Genomic DNA, 22911 nt, shown 5'->3' on the forward strand with positions numbered 1-22911 from the left:
ATTCTTTCTTCCCCAACTTACCTTGGTCAAAGGTATTTTATCACAGCAATAGTAACCCTAGCTAAAACAGAAATGGGTCGTGATGAGAAATTATAAATCTGAATAATTAAATGAAAATTATACAGCTGTTTTATAAGGCAGGCTTCCTTCTATACAACACAGTTGAAGAACCTTCTAGGGCAATACATCTGGATGGAATGTGTCATTATAATGAAGTGCCAAGACTTGCTATGCCCTGTCTTCCTCATCTGCCTCTGGCATCTGACAGAAACAGTACCTCTAGGTTTTGAAGTTCAAATATTGTGTCATAGACTGGTTACTAGGTATTTGACACTGGATAGTTGCTTACTGTTACCCAAAACACTTGGTTTCAGGGAAGAAAGTAGCTAATTCCTAGGAAAGAAAGTTTGGCTGGAGGAAGAGACTCCCCCTGCCCACCCCCCACCCCCAGATCTCAGGAATAACTTTTGGTCACCCTGAGTTAAGTTCTCACTAGAAACCTTTGTGCGTCTCTACACTGACCTGATCCTCCCTGACTTGACTTTCTGTAAGGATACTTATTACTTACCACAAGTTCTCTCTAAGTGCCTGGGGCACCTGTAAAGGTGCTTTATCCACTTTGACATGGCATGAGGTGGGTTACAGTTTCTCATCAGAGCTAGCCACCTCTACTCAAGACAGGGAGGGGTGGGTTGAGGGAAGGGGGCCACTAGGAATCTGGGCATCACTGCATGAAGAGAACTGTTGACATCATGATGGCATTGACTCAGTCACTACCACTGCCCTGTGACTCCTACAACAGGTGCTGCAGGAGGGTCCTGCCCTCTGTGACCATGCCTGCCGGTCACCATGGCTGCTGGGAAGGACAATAGCCCCATCATACTAATTTGCTATTTCATTCAGAACCCGAGTTGTAGGAAGGCCTGAGAAACACAAATTTTAGCTTTGAGTCCCCAAGGCCCAGAGTACACATCATCAGTTGTGCGTGTGAAAGAAAGCGTCTACATCTTAAAGCTACCTTAGTTCTAACGCAGACCTGAGTAGAATGGGCTAACATGCCAAGGTCAAATCCATTCCTTCACAGGTTTAATGCAGCTTTGTTCACCACTGAACTCATGAACTTAGAATATCTTCAGGCAAAATAAATAAATAAGTGCCTTGTGCAATACGTGGCATGTCTACAAAAGAACACTGTGAATAGAGGGTTCTCACCCTGTGTTTAGACTAAATGACCTGGGGAAAGTACAGCCATGAGGTGAGTCCTCGCATGAGAGGCCGTATGTCAGAGCTCTAGCCTGGCTGGCCACACACCACACAAGGAGGTGTTTGCTCACTTGAGAACATGTGTAGGAGGGGAGGTTAGAACTTGTGGCTGCAGCAATCCTATCTACAGTTGGTTTGAACGGTGTCTGACGACACTGTAGCCCAAACTCTACAATCCCATGAGGCTATCGTGGGGCTGAAATAACTGGAAATGTAGAACGTGCTTAGGAAACAGAACCTAGTGTGTGATGAACACTAATCACATGGTATTGCCATCAGTGCTGTGCAACTAAGCTCTGGAAAGGGGGTCACCTGGGAGGCACAGGGTCGCTGTCAATCATGCATCAGCTGAGTTCCTGGCAGAAGTAAGCTTCAGATGATGCAAGCTATAAGATAATCATACTCGCGATGTTTGAACTCTCAGGAGTGGTGCCTTTAGTGTGGTGTCTGCCCAAGGCCTTTTCACCCGCAGGCCTCCTGCTCTCCAAAACAAAGACAACATTCCAGACTTGAATTTGAGAGAAGAGCATAAAAAGCCATTTTCATGTTCTCAGGGCCGAGCTTCTCTCAGCAACATCTCATCCCCTCCCCGGGTGACTCAGTATTTTACAGACCTCCAATCCTTCAGGGCTACTGTGGTATTTTACAGACTTTTCAGAGGTCCTCTGGTCCAAGAGGCTAGTTTGTCATTGGAAAGTTATTTTACTAACCAAATGACACCTATTCACTGTAATAGGTAAAGTCTCTGCCCTTAAAACTGATTTAAAATTAGGAATCAGCATGTTTTAGGACTGATGAAGTTTTAAAATGTAGTTTATTAATTCATATTTATATAAATCAAAGGCTTTGATTTGGTAGAAAAAATTGTAAAAATATTTGGTAGACTGTCAAATCATTTTTAGACAGTTGAATCATTTCTTGGGAAGTTAAATAGAAAATACTTGCAGAATTTGTGGTTTATAAAAAGGGCTCTCTGGTCTAATGGATAGTGACAGCAGCACAGACTTAGTGAGTAGAATTCTTGGGGTACTGCGGGAGCCTCTTGGCATTGCACAGCAGTTCATAAGTGTTGGGTGGATGCACAGGGCGTATGTTCTGGGAGGGAGGATGATGAGATCCCTTTGCAGAAAATACAGTATTCTATAAATAAGGTAAAGGCATCCAGTAAGCACAAAAGAGGGGTGTGACGTTCTCAGCTAACTGTGTTTAAGAATTTCTAGCAATCTATGTTGCGGGGTTTCAGCACTGAGCAGTGAACTGCCATTTGTCATTGAAACAATACAGGTCAACTGTGGGTAGCATTCTGTGGATACAGGGGAGATGGCCACAGCCAATCCCCAGCTAAGCAGGGTGGGGAGCAGCCCAAGGATGACACTGGCCTGCGTGGAGGGTGCTTTTCTGGGGTTGCCGGCTTCTCAGCTATGTACAAGCATCTCTTCAGAGTTCTCAGCTGTTAACCTGAAATTGCTTCACAGTGTCCTGTGGTTACAGAGCCTGGGGAAGAGAGGGTGGGAGGAGAAGAAGTGTGGTGAATTCCAAAGCAGGGAGGTTCAGGGACCTCCTGACTCAGGAGATGCCAAGGTCTTCCAATAAATAGAACAAGCCAAGTGAATAAAAAAGACAAAAATCTTAAGGTTCAAAGTAATAAAAACAATTGAATAGATTGACCGAGTCTCTACTGTGTGTAGGCCATCTGTGTGAAAGGAGATATGTCACCCAGTGTCCCAAGTCAATGTCTAGAGATGTGCTTTATGAAGCTCACTCTCTTCACATGGGTAGAGTGGATGTCTGTTACCTTGTTTGGGCCCTATGGAAAACCACTTCCCCCTCTCTGCGTCTTATCCAGAAAGCCAGTTCAGATTCCTCCTTGTCTCTTGTCTTGACCCTCAGGAGTCCCATTATCCTACCTTATACAGGACCTGATACTGTACTACAAATCTCATGGTCTTTGAACTTTCCACACAAGAGATGTGGTTTGGGTCTATTTCCACTCAGGGATGCTATATAATTCCACGGATGCAGTTGGATATTTGGCATTAGTATTGCTTGGCTATCTAAGACGTAACCACCACCTAAGAGCACAATTGATCCGTTTGCTTTTCCTGCACAAACTCCTTGTCTGCCTACAGATTCCTTAGGAAGAACTAGGGCCAGCAAGAAATACACAAGTGCCACCGTCACCCACAAGGGAGTCACAAGGGAGTCACAGCAAATGGAGGCCTCTGTAAGCAGAGGCAAAGGATCTGTGGAGACTGGGGTGCTTCAAGAAGAACAGGACTAGCTGCAAAGGAAAGGGGAGCAGCCTCATGGTGGGGGGCTGGCTCTAGTTGAGGAGACGTGAAGGAAAAAGAGCTATCTGGATAGCTCTTCTTAGGATCAAAGAGAAACTGAGATGCTGGGAGAAAAAAAAGACTTTTCTCAGTGAGATGCAGGCACTCAGAGGTCCCTTCTAAGTTGTCCTTCCTGTCTGTGTTTCTGCAATGCCCAGAGGTGAGGGGCAAGAGCGAGGATGAGATATGCAGACATTAAAGAAGAGAGAACTACAGCTGGGTGGTGGTGGCGCACACCTTTAGCCCCAGCTCTTGGCAGGCCGAGGCAGGTGGATCTCTGAAGTTGGGGCTAGTCTGGTCTACAGAGAGAGTTCTGGGACAGCTGGGGCTACGCAGAGAAACCCTGTCTCAAAAAAAGAAAGAGAGGAAGGAAGGAAGGGAGGGAGGGAGGGAGGGAGGAAGGAAGGAAGGAAGGGGGAAAGAAGGAGAATTAGGGTGTTCCCTGCTCTCCTGCTATAGATGGTGTCAGTCTTCTGGCCACAGTGGTGACGTCTGCTGAGCATTACAATATGGACCTTAGAGTGAGGAGGCACAATACCTCCACATTGATGCCAGCATCACGAGGGTTCTCTCCATTGTCCTTGGGGATAAGTGGAGGGCCCAAAGCTGTTGGCTTCATTGGATTTAAGCACTCTGAAGTGTCCAAGGCTTGTCTTCCCGGTAGAGATTCCTATTTCTCCAGTGACAGCACTGGTTTGTCGTGTGGACTCCCAGTAGCCATGTAGCCAGGGCCTGCCTTGTGACAAGGGACCTGGGAGCTCAGTGCCAACTAACGTACGTGTTCCTGTGCATGGCATCGTATGTGTTCCTATGTACAGCATTGTACGTGTTCCTATGCACAGCATTGTATGTGTTCCTGTGCACAGCATTGTATGTGTTCCTGTGTACAGCAGCTTCAGGTAAAGGAGACCCGAACTGCAAGTGGGGACACAAACAAGAAAAAGTACAAAACCAAAAAAGTCTTAAAATTCTGAACCATTGTTAAGCCGTGGGTTGTTGCTAAACCAGTTCCCTCCAGTAGAATCACATGGTAAGCTGAGCAGAAGCTGAAATCCCAGGTAGGTTTCATGCACACTTTAGCAGTCAGGTGATGCTGAGTGCCCTCCCCCCACCTCCAGTCTCCACCCCTGCTTTCTATAAGTTTCAAAGTAAGGCACAGAGTTTAAAATGAAAGGCAGACATGAATATCTTCAATCAGGCCTTCAGCCTGTCCATGGCTGCTTCCAGGCCACATCAAGAGAAGTGGAAGCCTTATAAAACAAGTTCAACTTCTAGAGAGAAGACCGTAGGCATATAAGGCGGATATGGGACAGGACAGGCTACCACTGAACTTGACAGCCTTGGATGGTCTTGGAATTCATCCATAGTGGAGCTGGCCTCCGGAGAAACTTTGGGAGTTCTTTGTAGATTAACTTTATGACTAAAGTCCAGTGACTATGTCAGACAAGCCTCATAAAGTTTCCCTACCCCAGGATGACCACTTCCCATCAGCTCTTCTTCCCAGGATGACCACTTCCCTTTGGGTGCTCTTTCCAGGACAACCATTTACCATTGGCTCCTCTTCCCAGGATGACCACTTCCCAAAACAACTACTTCCCATTGGCTCCTCTCCCTAGGACAACCATTTCCCATTGGCTCCTCTTCCCAGGATGACCATTTCTCATTGGCTCCTCTCCCTAGGACAACCATTTCCCATTGGCTCCTCTCCCTAGGACAACCATTTCCCATTGGCTCCTCTCCCTAGGACAACCACTTCTCATTGGCTCCTCTTCCCAGAACAACTACTTCCCATTGGCTCCTCTCCCTAGGACAACCATTTCCCATTGGCTCCTCTCCCAGGATGACCAGTCCCCATCGGTTCTCTTCCCAGATCCCCACCTCCCTCTCCAGGCTCTGCTGATGAGCTTGTCCCATATTTGTCAGGTAAAACAGAAGTTGGTGGCCAGGAATGTCCTCTGCCGTCCACTGAGGTGGCCAGGCCCTGCACGTGATCCACCCTCTACTTCTCCAAGGAATCTGGAAGGGTCCTCCCTTAGTGAAGGGAGAAGTTGACCCTACTCCAGAGTCAACTCTTACACTTCACCCCTTTCTACCTCCTCAAGAGCTGATCTGCAGTTTCTATATTGTCTCTGCAAACCCCTTTTCTCTTTGTTCAGCCACTCAGGTCAGCACGCAGACATGCCCTAGTACTGCCCTTCAGCAAATCTTACCCTGCTGCCCCCAGCATTTCATACCATGTCCTGCCACAACCTCTCTCAAACCCACTGACCAGATCCTCAATGGGTACTTCTCTCAGGTCACACCTCACTCTACTTTTGCCCTCTCCAAGCCACACTACCTGTGACAGGGTAACATTTCCAAAGTGTAAGTCAGATTCTCTAACTCTCCCAGTCAAGCCTTCAGGTAGCTTCTCAATGCCAGCAAACAGACCCCAGATCTTTAACTCAGCTGATGGTATACCCTGAGGTCTGCTGGCTTAGCAACTCCATCTCCCTTCTTCTGACTCTGTGTTCAACAAGTTTCCACCACCTGAGGCTTGAAACTTTGGTTGACCTTCACATGACTACCTCTTTTCTGTCACTCGTGTCCCAACTCATGAGCCCCTCCCTCTTAGGAAGACATTCACCAGCCCCATCTAACTGATTACCCCCTTGCTCAGGTTAGCCCACTGACCCTTTTTGTCCTTTCTCTGAGTTTCACTAGATCCTTTCGGTGGGTCTTCCCAGCATCTCAGTTTACTTTCCTCATTTGTTTCCACATAGATAATACTATCACTGGCACCATTTACTATTTTTATCCCCCTGTAGTAGAACACAGATTCTTATGAACAGCTTGCTAACTGTCCTTGTTCAGTGATGTACCCTAGCGCCTCCAAAGAGTCACTGGCACAAGCATGCCTAATAAACACTCTGTGTCTGACTAAAACAGGCGGCCAACTTTGTGCTTTGTGGCTGCCACTTTCCCTTCCAAGTGTGTGTTTCATTTTCTAATGTTATTAGCCCCACTGCTTTGGGACATTAAAATCTTTTTGCTTAAATTCTTACGTGTTAACAGTTGCAGAAGAAAGAAAAGAGCCCATTTTCACTATCCTCCTCCACATCTCTAAAATTCCTTTCTTTGGTGTCTTCAGAATATCTCAACTATTTATGCCCATCCACTCCTTGGATACACAAGGGCATGCTCATTCATAATTCTATGTACCCATTTTGTTCAAACACTTGTAGTTGAGTTTCTTTTTCACTTTTACTCTTTGGGGGCCCACCACTCAGCTCCCAAATAAATACATGGAGGCTTTTTCTTACTTATAAATGCTCGGTCTTAGCTTGACTTATTCCTAGCCAGCTTTTCTTAAGTTATCCCAACTACTCTTTGCTCTGGGCTTTTACCTTTCTTTATATCTCATTTTTTACTTCTTACTCCATGTCTGGCTGTGTTTCTGGGTGGCTGGCCCCTGCCATCCGCCTCTCCTTCCCCTTTTCTGGCTCCTCTTTCTTCTCTTTTTCTCCTCCTATTTATTCTCTCTGCCTGCCAGCCCCGCCTATCCTTTCTCCTGCCTAGCTATTGGCCATTCAGCTCTTTAATAGATCAATCAGGTGTTTTAGGCAGGCAAAGTAACACAGCTTCACAGAGTTAAACAAATGCAACATTAAAGAGTGCAACACATCTTTGCATCATTAAACAAATGTTCCACGGCATAAAAGAATGTAACACATCTTCAGCTAATACTCTACAACAACCATTTTTACTATTCATTTTCAAGTGCTTCTCATAGAAGTTCTGCTCCCGTTAGGGCTAGGCAATGCTTCCCCTTTCTTCCTCTCTTCACCTCCTGGATTAACTCGTACCTACTTTCTGCCTCTTTGAGTTTGCCTATTCTAAATACTTCATGGAAGTGGAGTTGCACAGTATTGTCCACGTCTGACTAATTTTCTAGCTTAGTGTTTTCAAGATCCACCCCTATTGTAGCAGTGTGTCAGAGCCTCACTCACTCATTGTATGGCTGAAAACGCCTTTGAATGACTCCTGAAAGCTTTCCTTATGTCTGTCTGGGTTTTTTGTTGTTGTTTTTGTTTAGTTTTTGGCCACAGTCAACACTGGTGTATAGGTTCGGCTTGAGTTCCTGTTATCACTTCTCTTGGTTGTACATCTTGGTGTGGTATTGTTGGATCACATAGAAATCCAGTTTTTACCTTTTTGTGAAACAAAGTGTTTTCTACAGTGACTGTACCATCTCACAGCCCTACCTACAGACACTTTTAACCTCCATCCCCTGAGCAGAACCGTCACTCACACCTCCTGTCCCATTCCCAGGGAAAGCAACATTTCTACATGTATAGGAAGGGTTTTGTAGGGAGGTTTTATGAATCACTATTATTTTGGATTGTGGGTAAAGATTACCCAGTGCCAAGGGTGTGAACATTTTTCCACAACTGGCAGCTAGTAGCCATCCAGGAATTTAAACAATTGTACAGAAAAGCCTCCTCTCTTCCTTTCTTTACTTTATAATTTTATAATTACTTCATGACAACCATCGTGGGTTCTAAAGTGGAGCAGGAAACTGAAATGGCGATGAATGATAGAGTCTGCTCCTTTCATGGTATTCTGCATGTTAACGGTTTCTGGAAACATTACTGGGTTTCAGAACGGCTCTCTGGGTTGTGTTGACTTTGTTCTTAAAAAATTCCTAACAAAATTCATTTAATTAAAAAAAAAAAAAAAGGTTGCTGACCTTCAGTTTTCCAGATGGTTCTTGCTATTGTTTCCCACAGATCTGTGTCCCCTTGTACTCTCTAGTCCACCTTTTATCTTGCTTGCCCGGACAGGCTCCTTGAAGTCAGTTGAACTGGCTCACGTTGTGAGTTCCTGTCTCGGCATCCCCTCACATGGGCTCATCCTGCTTTGGAAGAGCTGCCCACACCCTCCACACTGTGGTGTGCTTTGTGTCCACACCAGCGCAGCAGCGACCGCAGAGGCCTGGAAATGGCACGTGCCCAGCAGAGGCCGCTGTAGCTGTTCCTTACAAACAGGCGCTGAGGTGGGACGTGTCTACGGGGAGAGCCCGTGCCACAGAGCAGGTCACCTGGACATAAACCTTGGTCCTCATTCAGCCGTCTGTCACCTTAGGTGGCCAATGGACTCCAGTAAGTCCCAGTTACCTTCTCTATAAAGAGTGAGGAACACGTTTGTGGAATCGTGAGAAGTAAAATATGTAATACTAAAAGATTTTTAATCCATTTTAAACTCCATGTATAGTCACTCCTTTGGGGATCTTAAACCATGTATTTTTCAAAAAAAAAAATCTATAAAAGCAATTCAGTTGACAGTTTTTTGTTACTGATTTTCTTGAGAGATGAAAGCAGTGATACATTGATTTCCACATTCTCCGTGTGTTTTTAATTACAAATAATGGCAGGTCTGCTAAGCCTCTTTGCCCCAGTTTGCAAGGATGTGCTCTGAGCTCTTGCTGTGTCTACTGCTGTAGAGGCAGTGGACCTGGGAGAGCAGAGCCCATAACCGAGGCAAACTAAAGCCACTAGCCAACTTTCTCCAGAGCACCAGACAATTTACACTCTGAGGGGTAAGAAGAGTCACCTGAGTAAAGTGTCCAATGACAAGGGCAAGCTGCACGTGGCAGGCGAGCCACGTGTGGTGAAAACATGTTTTTCTATAGAGGCAAATAAATAAATAACAGTAGCCAATTGTAATGAGTAATTGGAAGTCAACTCACTCCCGTCTGCTACACCTGGGAGGGGCACAAAAACATATTCTAAGAACGAGTCTGTGTTTGAAGAAACGGAGGTCACAGACTCTTGTCTTGTTTTCTTGGAGTTTTCTCACGAATTCTCTCATAACTTCATTCTTGAACCGTGTTCTGACATTGCTACAGTTAATGGCACCTAGGGAAAATTACCTCAGATTAGCCCAAATAAGAATTTTAAAACTGAAGGATAAGAGCACACTTATGCAAGGGGGAAAAAAGGACATTAAAAACCTTACTCTGCTATATCTGTTTACCGTCCCATTAGTCTGATCTTAGCAGACATCTAGAAACTTCCCCTCCATGTTCTGAACTCATGAGCTGACTGGCTCCTTCCCTCTCCGAGGCCTGCATTATACGATGAGCTCATTGAGATGGACAGTGTGGTTTTTAGCAAACTATAAGGATATGTTTGAGGGTTTCTAATACACTAGCACCCCCTCTCTTCAGCAGAAGCTTCCAGAAACCACGCACTTACCCTCTGCATGGCGGGAGCTGGGCTTGTAAGGCTAGCAGGGTCTTCCTCGTTTTGTTACCTGGAAGGAAGAGCAGACTTGGAGTTGAAAAGAAGTAGACAGCGATGTCATTATCCGCCTTGAGTAAGTTAGATGGGATCTGAACTGAGAACTACTCCATGTATATAAAACGGTAATTCACTTTCTCCTGCTACCTGCTTGAGTAGGGTTTTGAGTCCCTGGCCAACCAGTGACTGCTGACAGGGCATTAACTGGATGCACCAGTGGTTTCCACAGCAAGTGCCCATCCTCTCACAATCGCCATCCCCGAGGACTGTCACTCACAGACTCACTGTTACCCTAATGTTCGGCATGGCGTGCGTGCTCATCTCCTGCTGTCTGTGCTGACCTGTTTTCTTCAGTTTTATGAGGTGGTGCTGTAACACACATTACTTCTTCATGCTTAGGAAAGCACTCCAGCCATGGTCCATAGCAAACGGACATCAATTAGAAGGTCTTGCAGTGCAGGAGTGACAAGGTAGTGGGGTGTTTAAGAAGCTACCCAGATGTTTAGACATTCAGAACCCACCTCCATTGGCTGGAGGTTTTGTTCCCCATATTTAACAGGTTGGAGGGTGATTCCCCATCCCTACTAGAGAAAGAAACAGCGTGAGAGCGAAGAATATGTCTCCTCTGCTCACCTAGTGCTGTGCACTTTGTGGAAAACAGTGGGGTCCCTGAATATAATGATGGAACCATGAAATTATGGCAGGAAGAAGACACAGAGGACAGAGTGATGTAGCTGTGGTTATATACAGCAGCTGTGGCTGTGGTGCACAGAAGCTATATTTGTGGTGTACAGGAACTATAGCTGTGGTGGATAGGAACTACAGCTGTGTGAACAGGAGCTGTGGTGCGCAGGAGCTGTGGTGCACAGGAGCTGTGCTGCGCAGGAGCTGTGCTGCACAGGAGCTGTGCTGCGCAGGAGCTGTGGTTATGTTACATAGCACCTATAGCTGTAGTACATAGCAACTATAGCTACAATACACTTGTGCTGTGCTCAGTCTTAGAATGGTGACAGGTGACTTAAGGGCAATCTAACAAGTGCCACTAAGTCTTAAAGGTCGTGACCACTGAATGAGGAGACCAAGGACAACAGTAGTCGAGTCTCTTTCTGAAGGGATCAAGCCATGGCTGTCGTTAAGTTAATGGGAGAGTAAGTGAGGACGGTTAGAGAGACAGAAGTGTAAACCTGAGCATCGGATCTGTTTCTCAGGAGGAAGAACATGTTGTTAAGAAGGAATTATTTCCCATTGTCTTGAAGGAATACTTTGGGGGGATTTTGGAGATGTGGGCATGCGTAGAAAACCCACAAGAGATGGCTATCACCTAGACGTTACCACCTCAACAACACGAGAACTGAATAGAGTCCACTCGAGAAGAGAGGGGACATGAATGAGCCAGAGAGGCCACATGAGCATCGGCTGGAGGATGAAGAGACAGCAATGGAACAAGACGCCAAGAGAAGATGGTCCGGGTCCAGGGTCTGGCGTGGCCCCTGCCTCCCAGGGGTTCTGAAATCAACGTAGATTATTTAAGCATAGACCTACTGATCAGCCAGTCCTATAACCTGCTTTCAAATCTCATTTCATTCACTCTAGGAGATATATGTTATGACTCATCACACACACACATGCATGAACACACAAACACACATGTAAACACATACACACACGTATACACATCTACATACATGCATCTATATACACATACACACACATACACATACATACACATATACTCACACACCCATACACATGGACACATATACATACATACAAACTTACACATACATGCACACAGATACACTCACACCTATGTACACACACAAACACACATGCACACATACATATATGCACACATACACTTACATACACACATACACTCACATACATACACACATATACTTACATATACACTCACACATATACAATTACATACACATGCACACATACACACACATATACACACATGCACATGGTCTCTAAAGAATGCTCACCCTCACTATGGACAGCACACGCAGATGGCCCTCATCTACTTCATTTCTGTAATGCTGGTCACAATGCATTAAACTGATTCCAGTCCCCACTAACAGGTCATATGAAGTCCAAAAAATATTAAAGAAATAAATAAAAGACAAAACACTGTATATAACTGTCATGTAGGGAAATGGGAATGAATTGGGAAAAGAGCACATGGTGTTTCCTTCTTATTTTTCTTGTGTATTGTTCACAGTACTGAGTTACAGGACTTTTTCATACATGTATGTACAATCTGTTGAACTTATTCCTCCCCATAACCCGCTACTGAACACTTCCATCCCCGCCCAGCCCTTCCCTGGGGTCACTGCGGTATTTTACTGACTTTTCCAAGGACCTCCAGTTCAAGAGGCTGGTTTGCCTCTTGAAATGACACCTATTCACTGTAATAGGTAAAGTCTCTGCCCTCAAAACCCGGCCAAGCGTGATCTTAAAATCTTAGTCATCGGGGTTTGGGGAATGATGAAGGAGGAAGAGACAGTCCATCTTTCTTAATGGTGTGGCTTCTGGTCGGTCAGCCACACCCAGGAATGTGTAGACAGTGCAAACTAAGAGAGAAAGAGAGAGAGAGAGAGAGAGAGAGAGAGAGAGAGAGAGAGAGAGAGAGAGGTCAGATTGGTCTGGATCTTGAAAGTTAGGAGAGGAATGGAGAATGAATATGATCAAACACCCTATATGAAATTTTCAAATAACTAATAAGAATATAGTTTGTAAAGAGCTGGTCTGCAGATTTGTGGAAAAAAAAAACGCTTAAGACTAAAACTGGCTCTGGGCAGTGGAAATGATTGAGAGTGGTCTGGATAGGTCTAAGCTCAAAGCCTGGTTCTGGCCCTTTTGGCTTGCCGATTTGTGATGTCTCTGTTCCTGTTACTCGTCCTTAAATGGAGATAATATCTCCTCTGTGCAGTGGCTCTTACTGAAAAGAAGCGAAAAGAAGCCACATGACTTAGGATACTACGCTTGGAGCTCGGTCACGTGATCGACAATTGCTATGCCCTTGGGTGTTAGGGTTAAATCTCAGGCCCTGTGTGAAGCTCATGGAACAATGCCTGACTTAAAGCAGCTGTCCATGGCAGCAGCCCAGAGACATGCTTGTAATACCTGTGCATACCAGAGTCCAAGCCATTATAGATTTTGTTCAACATACACATTTTAGAGGATTCTGAGTTAAAAAAAAAAGTCACACTGATACCATGGATGCTAAAGAAAGATTATGTCCATTTGTGTCAAGTGGAAAATGACACCGTCACTGAACTGATGTTTTTCTTGCTTCATTAAGAATTGTTCCCATGGTTGGGATCATTGAAGTGATCCTAGCTCTCCCATTCACCACGCTGCAACTGTTTATCAAAAACAATTCCACAAGAAGAGCAGAAGTAACTAAGACTTTTCACTAACTTACCTCCCAGGTGCCCACCACGTGGGTCACAGACAGCAAGATCATTGGCTCAGGACGACACTAACAGGACTCACCGTAGCCTACCTATGTGCGTATTTTATTTCCATATTGCCAGTCTTCTTTCTGCTTGCCTCTTACAAAATGAGGTGTGAAGCTGGCTGCGTATCACACCATTCAAAGAGAAGATGTACATTTCCCTTTCTTCCTAGCCTCCCTTCCCCTTTGCTGTGTTTGTGACAGTTTTGATAACTAGCCATTATGGCAATGTAATGAAAAGATGGATTGAAAGGGGTCTCAGAGTCCACACAGAATGCACCCGGACACCAAATTCCTGTCACAATGGAGGTTTTACTTCTCTGGAGGGGACAAGCAAGGGTGGGGGGACTTCCTCTGGACCAGGCAAAGAAGATGGAGAAAAAAAACGGAGACAAGTGGTGTCTCTACCGGAGTGGTTTTTAAGGAGAAAAAGGAGAAGTCTGTGTTAGGATGAGTTGGTAAGTCCTGATTGGACATGTTAGTTGGTGTAGTCAAATAATGAGTTTTGATAGCTGGACCTTGGTGTTCACCCTCAAGAATGAGTTAGGCTTAAGGAAGTGGCCAAATGAGGGAATAGAACTTGGTGAATAGTTACAAATGTAATCTAATAGTTTAGTAAGGAAGAAGGAAGTGGGAGGGTAAGACAGCCAGTACCATGTTTGCAGTGTTTGGGCCTGTCAGAGAGCCCTTCATGGACTTCATTCTCATAGGTGGAATCTGCAGAAACATTTGGATGGATTGTTTTTAATGATGCAATTTTTCATAAGAGAAGACTACAATTGTGTGTCTACTGTGTATGGAGCCGAAAGGCTTAAAGGGGTTGGAACTAAAAAGGCTTCACAAAAGAATGAATGATCTAAAATTGCATGCTGGCTACAAGGCTTGACATGATCTACAATGTGTCTGGGGAAAGGTCTATACAGTTAAATCTTAATCTTCAATTCATGTGCGTGTCAATCATTTTTAATTGTCAATGTGTCACACTCTAGAATCCTCTGGTGTGTGAGTCTCAATGAGGGATTGTCTAGGTTGGACTCCGGGTATGTCTGTGGGGGTTATCTTCATTATGTCCATTAAAGTGGGAAGACACTGACTGTAGGTGGCGCTGTCCCCTGGACTTGGGTGCTGAACTGTATGAGAAAGGAAATAATGGATTTATTCAAGCATCCATGCGAATGTTCATTTCTGTCTGCTCTGACTGTGGGTGTGATGTGACGAGCTGCTTTGGCTTCTCTGCAACCTTGACATCCCTGCAACAATGTCCTGTGACCCAGAATTGTGACCTAAAATAGACCCTTTCTCCCCTAAGTCCCTCTGGTTGGGGGGTTTTGCCACAGCAGCAGGAAAGAAAACTGAGACAAGTAGTAGCTTGGTTCTTAGTGCCTGGCCCTGATTTGCTGCTCAGCCAATCCTTAAAACTGAAGGTTTCCATAATTTGGCAGGGGTAGAAGCGTGGAGTGTGGCATGGTGGGTTCCTGACCTGTGTGTCTATTGATCTGTGATTTGGGGTGGTGAGTTTTTCTTCAGGGGTGGTGACTCTACATAAGCTGGGATGAGTGTGTGCTCCTCCACCAAGGCCTTGAGCACTGTTGTTGGAGTCCACAGGGTTCTCAAGGGCCTCGGCCACCCCTACTTTAACTTCTCATCAAGGAAGACACACAGTTTGAGCATCAGGTCCTGGGCCTGTGGTTAGCCATTTCCAGAGACTTTCTGCAGACTCTGCTGGAATCCACGCTGAGGAAGCAAGTTTCTTTCTTTTGGGTCAAAGGTCCCAGAAGTCTCTGCACTGAGCGATAGCCCCAGCTTCAGGCAAGTGTCTACTCTGATCATAGATCATGTCCTGGTCTACCCTCTCACAGGGGACAGACCTCTGAGAACTCCAGCTTTATGTGGGAGTATCAGTTCCCACCTTGCCCTCGCTCTTCATGTAGGCTCTGGTGCTTCTTGCCTCGAACAACTTAGATACTGTGATTCCAATCCCACGAGGCCAGAATGGGAAAGCTCTCCCCTCCTCTCAGGACAGCCCCCTCCACCAGGGACTTGGCTCTGATTTTCACAAATAATCTTGTGTATTTGAATCTGGAGAATCTCTTACTGTCTTGTAAACTCAGATGGAGTAATATTTGTTATGCTTTACTCAGAATGTGTTCTCTCTCTCTCTCTCTCTCTCTCTCTCTCTCTCTCTCTCTCTCTCTCTCTCTCTCTCTCTCTCCCCCTCACTCTCCCCCACCTCTCTCTTTCAAAAAGCTTTCTCTGTGCAGCCTTGGCTGTCCTGGAACTCATTTTGTTGATCAGGCTGGCCTCAAACTCAAAAGCTTCACCTACCTCTACCTCCCAAGTACTGGGATTAAAGGCTTTCTGGTATATCTAGGCTGCCAAGAGCTAGCTCATCATCACCTTCCCCTGAAAGAATTGTAAATGTCTGCCCACAGGTGGAAGGTTCCTATCCATATTTAAAAAAGAGAGAGGAAGAAGAGTCTTCAGCTTCACGCACACACACACACACACACACACACACACACACACACACACACTCCAGTCATAAAAAGTAAATAATGCATATAATGTACAGTCTATGACATACACTGGAGAAATGCTTGGGCTCAGCAAAAATATACTAAATCCTCCTCTTCATGAAGAACCAAAATATTTATCAGAAAATCACACAGATGAGTCTTCCATTGTGTGGTAGGTGCTGTAAAGTGAATGTTTGTGTTATTATGAGATGTAATGAGAACTTTCCCCTGCTCCAGTCAGAAGGCCTCATTTGGGAAGGAGGGGGTGGCTTGCACTGGTTGAAAAGGGGTGCACCACTTGTTTCAGTATGGAGCAGTCTGTGCAAAGGCCTAGGGATGGAGAGATGGGAACAAAATAAAAACGTGTGGTTCCAGAAAAGGTTAAACCCTGAGAACCCCTGAGTCTGTGTTGGGGAAGGCCTCTTTCTTTTTGAGCTTATTGTGCTCGTGGTGTGCTTGAGAGGTCAAAAGACCAAACCCTGAGAACCCCTCTAGTCTGTGTTGAGGACTTCTGAATTTATTGTGAGAACTCTTGAAAGGTCTTCAACATTCGTTTGACACATCCATTTTGTCCTTAAAAAGGTCTTTTTGGCTCCTGGGATTCCAGACTTAAGGAGACAAAAGAGAACTAAACCAAGGAGGGTTGCTGGTATCATCTAGGGAGAGACAGACAAGTTCTAGGCTTACCTACCATGATGAATGGTGGTTTTTCTTTCCTGAGATGATGACACCAGCCAGGGCAGAGTCTGGGGGAAAGGCCTCTTTCTTTTTGAGCTTATTGTGCTCGTGGTGTGCTTGAGATATCTAAGAGGGAAGTGTGAAGAGGAGTTGGAAACCTGGATCTGGAACTCAGAGATGAGATCAGGAACTGTAAATATGTGAGTAGTGAGTTATAGGGAGTCACTTAAAAGATACATTTCTGAGGGAGTGATTGCAGAGCGCCCCTTGGATACATAGATATGAAGGCTGTTGGTGACCTCACAGAGACTGTCTTGCTGGTGGGTGAGAGGGTGTGAGAAGCTTGGAGTGAGACATGGAGACAGTCAGAGGTGAGGAAATGGAATCAGCAAGTGTAGACAGTTCTTTGAAGAGGAGTTATTGTTGTTGTGTTCTGAGACTTGGCCCCTGGGTATTAAACATATTCGGCAAGTGGTTCACCATGGAGCTGCAGCCAACCCAAGATGTATTCATTTTTAAAGGAAATAGATTGCTTAATTATTATTGGTTCACAGAATATTTTTTTAAAAGGGAGTCAGTGTGTAGTACTGTTTTATTGACAATGAAAAGGTAACTAAGGCAGTGACATGGCTGTACAGAGGGACTCCGGACACTGGACTAGAGCTTGGTGGTGGGAAACCTGCCTCATATGTATGAAGCCCAAGATCACTACACCTGCTCACCCACCCAAAGATCCCAGATAAATGTCGAATTATAGTAACGGCTGGCATGTGAGCTCTTGCCATTGTGCAGGTACTGTGGTAAATGTTTAACACTTTTTAGTTAACAAGAGTAATTCCACAACAACTCTATGAGACAGACACGTAAGAGACATCAGAGACTGATATAATTTACCAGAACTCAAGGACAGAAGCTTCAATTCTGCCAGTCTTTCTGTTTTGAATTATTTTATTTGTAATTGACAAGCACCAACTACATAACTATTATCTACTCATGGAGTAGAAAAGAGATGTGTTGGTATGTTTATATTGTGTAGTGATTCAAACTTATCAACAAATCTTTCATGTTCTTACAAGTTTTCTGAGGTGAAAACATTTGGAATCCATACTTTTAGCAACTTTCAAATACTTCTTTTCAAACACTGGCTATACTGATTGTCTGCAGACAGACAATAGAGTATTTTACCTTACCTGCAAGCTCAGATATCTAGTACTATTGGTTACACAACCACTTTGTGGCACAGGTATAAATAGATCCACACTGGCTCCACTTCTTTTGTTAAAGTTCCCACTTGGCTTTGTGTTGTAGCTCATGAGAGGCATAAATAGAAATGTCATTAGTGGGTCGCTAGCTTTCCTCAGTGGCCTTTAATAAATACATGTGCATTATTCATGTAATTGCACCTGTAACGACGGTGGGCCGACTGGGAGATGTAATAAGCAAGCAGAATCCACACATCTAAAGCCACTTCCCTCCCTGCCACCATGCAGCATTTGTGAGTTTCATTAACAGGAGTCCTAAAATAAGTGACCTTTTCTAGTCCCCGGGGACTGGCCCTAACTACAATGTGTGTGTGTTTTTTTTTCCTCCAAAGGGTTTAACAATACTGAGAGAACATGTGACAAGGAGTTTATCATACGGAGAACAGCCACCAATCGAGTCCTGAATGTCCTCCGTCACTGGGTCTCCAAGCATGCACAGGTATGTAGAGACTACTTTCAAGGAGTTTTTTTTGTTTAAGTTAGCTTTTGAAGTCATTACATGTGTAAACAATCTCCTGACACACTGTGGTCAGAAGCCTTGGGACTTGGAGGCTAAGAGGGGAAGATGTAAAGAAAAGGCACACGTATTTCCAACATTGCCATTTTACATCTGTTGATAATCCGAAGTGCATTGGTAAACGGGGCGGGGGGAGGGAGGGCTCCCCTCTTCCTCATGTGCGAACAGCAGCACCTCCCACACTACAGCCATGGTCTCAACTGCACTAGAGTACCCTGGGGCTACATTTCTCAGGGTCCCCTCTGAAAGTGGAGCGGCGCTGCAGAGGCCTCCATCTTCAGTGGCGCCCAGAGTCCCTGGAGGCAAACATCACAGTACCCCATAAAGGCCAAAATTTTATATGACTGGGGAGGGCTTTCTTAGACCAATTCACAAAATTTACAAAATTCACAAAATCTTACCTCGTGTCTTTTTACATATTGGTTCCTACGACTTTGTTTTTTAAGATGAAAGAAATCTCACGGTTTTCTATTCAAAACATTTGTAGAATTTATTCCCCTTGTGCAAAATAAAGCCAAGCCCCTCTTTACCTCATCGGTTCTGAGTCTGCGCAGTCCTTTGCTGACTCCCCATCAGGCCTTCCTGGATCCGATGTTGGCTAATAGTCTGTACAAGTGTTAGCTAGAAAGACCAGGGCCCTGACTGGCTCAGGTCAAAGATGGGACAAAGTTTAGACTACTTTGCATTAAGCATAAAGGGCGGCATGGATATTTATGATTCAGACCCCTCCTGCTGAGGATGGAAGAGATGCTCTTTTTGCCTCTCTGCAGACAGCCGTGAAACACGCTTTGCAGACATGCTTGCCCCCTGCAGGTGTGCATCTGTCTTTATTCTACTAGCTCTGTGGTGCTGGGCTCCTGGCAGACAGCCACTTGGTTGCTGCTGGACTGAGTTTACATTTTAATGCCGCTACTGTTCACTTTCTCCACGAGGTCGTTTTCTGCCCTTTAGTTTCCAAAGGGAGTCAAAACACGGGCTGTGTCCGCCAGTGGACCCACAAGCTGGGCTCTACACTACAGTGTATGTGTTGGCATTGCTGTGGAAAGGAAGCGTTTTTATGAAGCGCGCACACACACATGTGCCCACACACCTCCTGCTGCAAAGCCTTGTGTATCATTTACACAATTCCCAGGTCTCTGAAGATATCCAGGCTTCGCTGCTCTTGGCTCCTGTGGTCATTGTGATCTTCTGAGGGACTTTCCAGGCTGGCAAGTCCACTAAGACCTGTTGCTTACCTGAGTGGCTGTCACAGACTTGAAACATTCTAGGGCAATTCTGTTTGTTTGTTTGTTTTTCTGAGTTGTCTATTGATCGGTCATTCTGAAGAGACTCGGTCCACTTGAGAAATGTCACAGACATGGAATGACGTTGAAAAGGAGCTGCGGCTGTGATTTGGGCTTGCAGCTTTCTTCCTCCAACTCAGGTGAATGTCTGAATGGCTAGTGAAGGACCCATTCAGATTTTCCTCACTATGCGCTCAGGAAAAGCCTCTAAAAGCATGAGATCAGACAAATGACCTAGTCACGTGACACAACCTCCGCCCCCCTCAAAGAATTTATGCATTGAGCATCACTATTACTCTTTTTCTGTCTTCTCTATTTATCCACTAATAAGACCTGTGCAAGAGTGTGAGAGCTGGGTGTGAGAGCGACTAAGATCTACGTGGTCTCTGACTTCAAGGAGTTTGCAGTCATGGGAAGAGGAGGCCACTGTCAGCCAGTGTGCCGAGTGTAATTCCTGCACTACAGCCTCACCCTCTGGTTCCTCTGTCTGCCTTAGACATTCAGGCCGAGGACCAAAGCCTCAGGCCAAGGAAGCAAAGACTGGACACCTCAAGGGGAGGGGCCAGGCCACCTAAGGAGGACAAGATAGAGCTCCTGAAAGCAACCCAGCCACAGTTGTGTTCATTCACCAGTGGGAAGTCAAGATAGGGCGTGTCAGAGAGGGTGGCAGGGTTGGCTCCCTGCCACAGCGGGGAGGAGCAGAGCTGCTTCTCAGTCAGCCCTAGAAGACACGGTTTAAGGAAGCTACCAGCCACATGCCCTAGGCAGAGGTACAAAATATTTGCCGGGGCCAAGCAGGGAGCTGTGTATGCATACAAGGGGGGCCTTCTCTACATTGTGAGCCAGTAGACCTTCAGGGAAGCTGGTCTGGCCCTGTCCCCTGCCCAACAGACTGCCTGGAGGGTTTCTATGATCCCACTGGGAGAGTCTGGATGAAGTGGAGTATTGGAAACCCAGGACAGAAGGATGTTGGAAATGACTCACAGGAGACCAGGCATGACCTGGGTCAGGTGAGCTGTCCTGAAGTAACTAACCATGGGCAAGCTAATCACTGTTCTTCTGCTATGCCCAGAAGGTGCCAACACCAGGTTCCACTTGCATATCACACCAGACTCTGTACTTTGCCATGAGCATCTGCAGCCACAGCACACATGTGGGATCAAGGTGGAGGGAGCATACGGAGTCTTTAGTGTCGTCTTCCGGCCTTAGAACAGGCCGGGTGTGGACAGGGCCACACAGGTCACTAGTGTGGACTGCAATTCTGACTGCTCCAATGAGACTGTTGTTGTAACTGAAAGGTCCTGACGTCACACGGGACAGTGGAGGATGGTGAGAACAGTAATGCTGCCTGATGATGTCATCTGAAGTATGGCTTCTCTTGGGAGCCCATTTCACAGGCTGTAGTCAAACAATCCAGCCTTGACATTTCCAAACCACCTCAGTCTGCTTGCATGGATTTTATGGCAAACTCAGAAAGAGGTATTTATCTGATAACGAAGCACTTTTGAGTTTGTATTGCAGTTATATAGTTTCTTCCTTTTTTAATTGGGCTGTGATAGACTTCATATAAATGGCACTGAGCATAAGTGTGTAATTCGGTGACCAACTCCCTGAAATGCCGCGCTGGTCAAGACATAGGTCATGTCTGTCCCCAAAGAGGGCCCTCCCTGTCAACTATCTCTTCCAGAGCATTGCTCAGCTCCTGTTAGCTTTACTTGTGTCGTTATTAATATAATGTCCATTTTAATATACTCAGGATAAGCCCTTAATCTGCCCAGTTGTATTAATTTCCTCTGGTTTATTCTTGCTTTGAACATTGTTTCTAATGAAATATATATATTTCTAATATATATAATATACATATTATATATATATATACCACAAACACATACCCTCTTCCCGTTGTAAGAGGACTTTTGCGGTGGCTAATTCTGACTAAACAGTTAAGTCTGATTAATTCTGATAAACTTAGTTGGACTAATAGACACATGGGTGTGCATGAGGCATATCGTTGGGCGTGACTGTGGGGGAACGTCCAGAGAGGTTTAACTCAGTAGGGCGGAGCCACACTGATGTGGGCAGCACCATCCCCTGGACTCCAGCCCTGACGTGAATGCAAAGGGAAAAGTGAACAGAAGAAAGGCTTTCTCTTCACTTTTTCCTACTTCCCGACGGCCAGCCAGATGGGACATGTTGCCTCTCACTCTCCTCCATCATGGAGCTGCATCCCACAATGCCATCATCCCCTGGTCCGTGAGCCAGAGTCAACCCCTCCCTCCATACGTGGTTTCTGCCAAGTATTCTGTGACCCCAGTGAGAAAAGTAACTGGTACAGCTCTGTGTAACTTAATCCTATAAACAGAGGAGAGGGACAGGGGGACAGAAAGAGAAAGAGGGAGGAAGAGACAGACAGACAGACAACAGAGACAGAGGGACAAAGACTTCAGGGGAGCGGAGTGCTCAGTCCCTAACAGCTGAGGTGATACCCCAATGGGAGGCATGACGCGCCTGTGTTAACAAGGATCTCATCACCGAGGGGTGTGGGTGGGTATCCCAGAGACGGGGTGGGGTATGGAGAATGAAACCCCTGTTCTCGCATTTACCGGCTACGTGGCTCAGAAAACCCCTTTGCCCCAGGTCCTAGATTTCTTCCTCTAGAAACATTGGACTAATGCCACTTCTTCCTGTGAGCCACGGGGATGATTGCATGAGGTGACAGGTGGTGAGGTTGTTACGGATGTCGGCTCTTGGTGGAGATAGCCTTGTGCTGGCACTGTCTAGTCCAACCCCTGACCTCGGGTAGGCACAGTGTTGTCCCTGCACTTGACACACTGAGTTCTGAGAGGGCGGCTGTGAAGCTCTTGAATGTCACAAGACAGGGACAAGTGCAGCACTTTACCTGGAGGCCCTGCCCAGTGGCTTCTAGGCACATGTGGCTGATTGATCTCCAGGGTGGCTAGCATGGTGGACGGACACATTGAGGCGTTATCACTTAACTAAAGTGAAATCACTACTAGTATACACCAGAGATCTGGCAGGAAACTGGACCCAGCACTGAGACCCGAGTTCTTGCAGTCCTGACATGTGGTCTCCACCACTGCCATGGAAGGAAGCTGAGGAGGAGGAGGACCCATCCCTGTGCAGGGAAAAATACAACCTTTACATAATGCCATTGTCGTACTGAATCACCCGAGAAGATGGCGGCTCCTCCCTCCCCAGGAAGCGAAGGGCCAGAGTGTCTCCCTGTGCCTCACCACTGGAAGTAAGAATGTGCCTGAGTGACTCAGGGAGATCAGGAAAGTGGGTGCTGGTGTG

At 45.8% G+C, this 22911-nt stretch overlaps 1 protein-coding gene across 7 annotated transcripts in view; it reads left to right on the plus strand.

The window, feature by feature from the left end:
* The window catches only part of Rasgrf2 (Ras protein specific guanine nucleotide releasing factor 2), a 228437-nt gene that overhangs the window by 169190 nt on the left and 36336 nt on the right, over nucleotides 1-22911 (plus strand). For all 7 annotated transcript variants that reach the window (XM_052743602.1, XM_052743597.1, XM_052743598.1 and 4 more), the window contains one exon: nucleotides 18129-18235. In XM_052743602.1, coding sequence (XP_052599562.1) covers nucleotides 18129-18235 — 107 coding nt within the window. The remainder of the gene's footprint in view (nucleotides 1-18128; nucleotides 18236-22911) is intronic.

This window comes from Peromyscus californicus, unplaced genomic scaffold (genome assembly GCF_007827085.1).
Source record: "Peromyscus californicus insignis strain IS unplaced genomic scaffold, ASM782708v3 Scaffold_18__1_contigs__length_77618521, whole genome shotgun sequence".
NCBI lineage: Eukaryota > Metazoa > Chordata > Mammalia > Rodentia > Cricetidae > Peromyscus > Peromyscus californicus.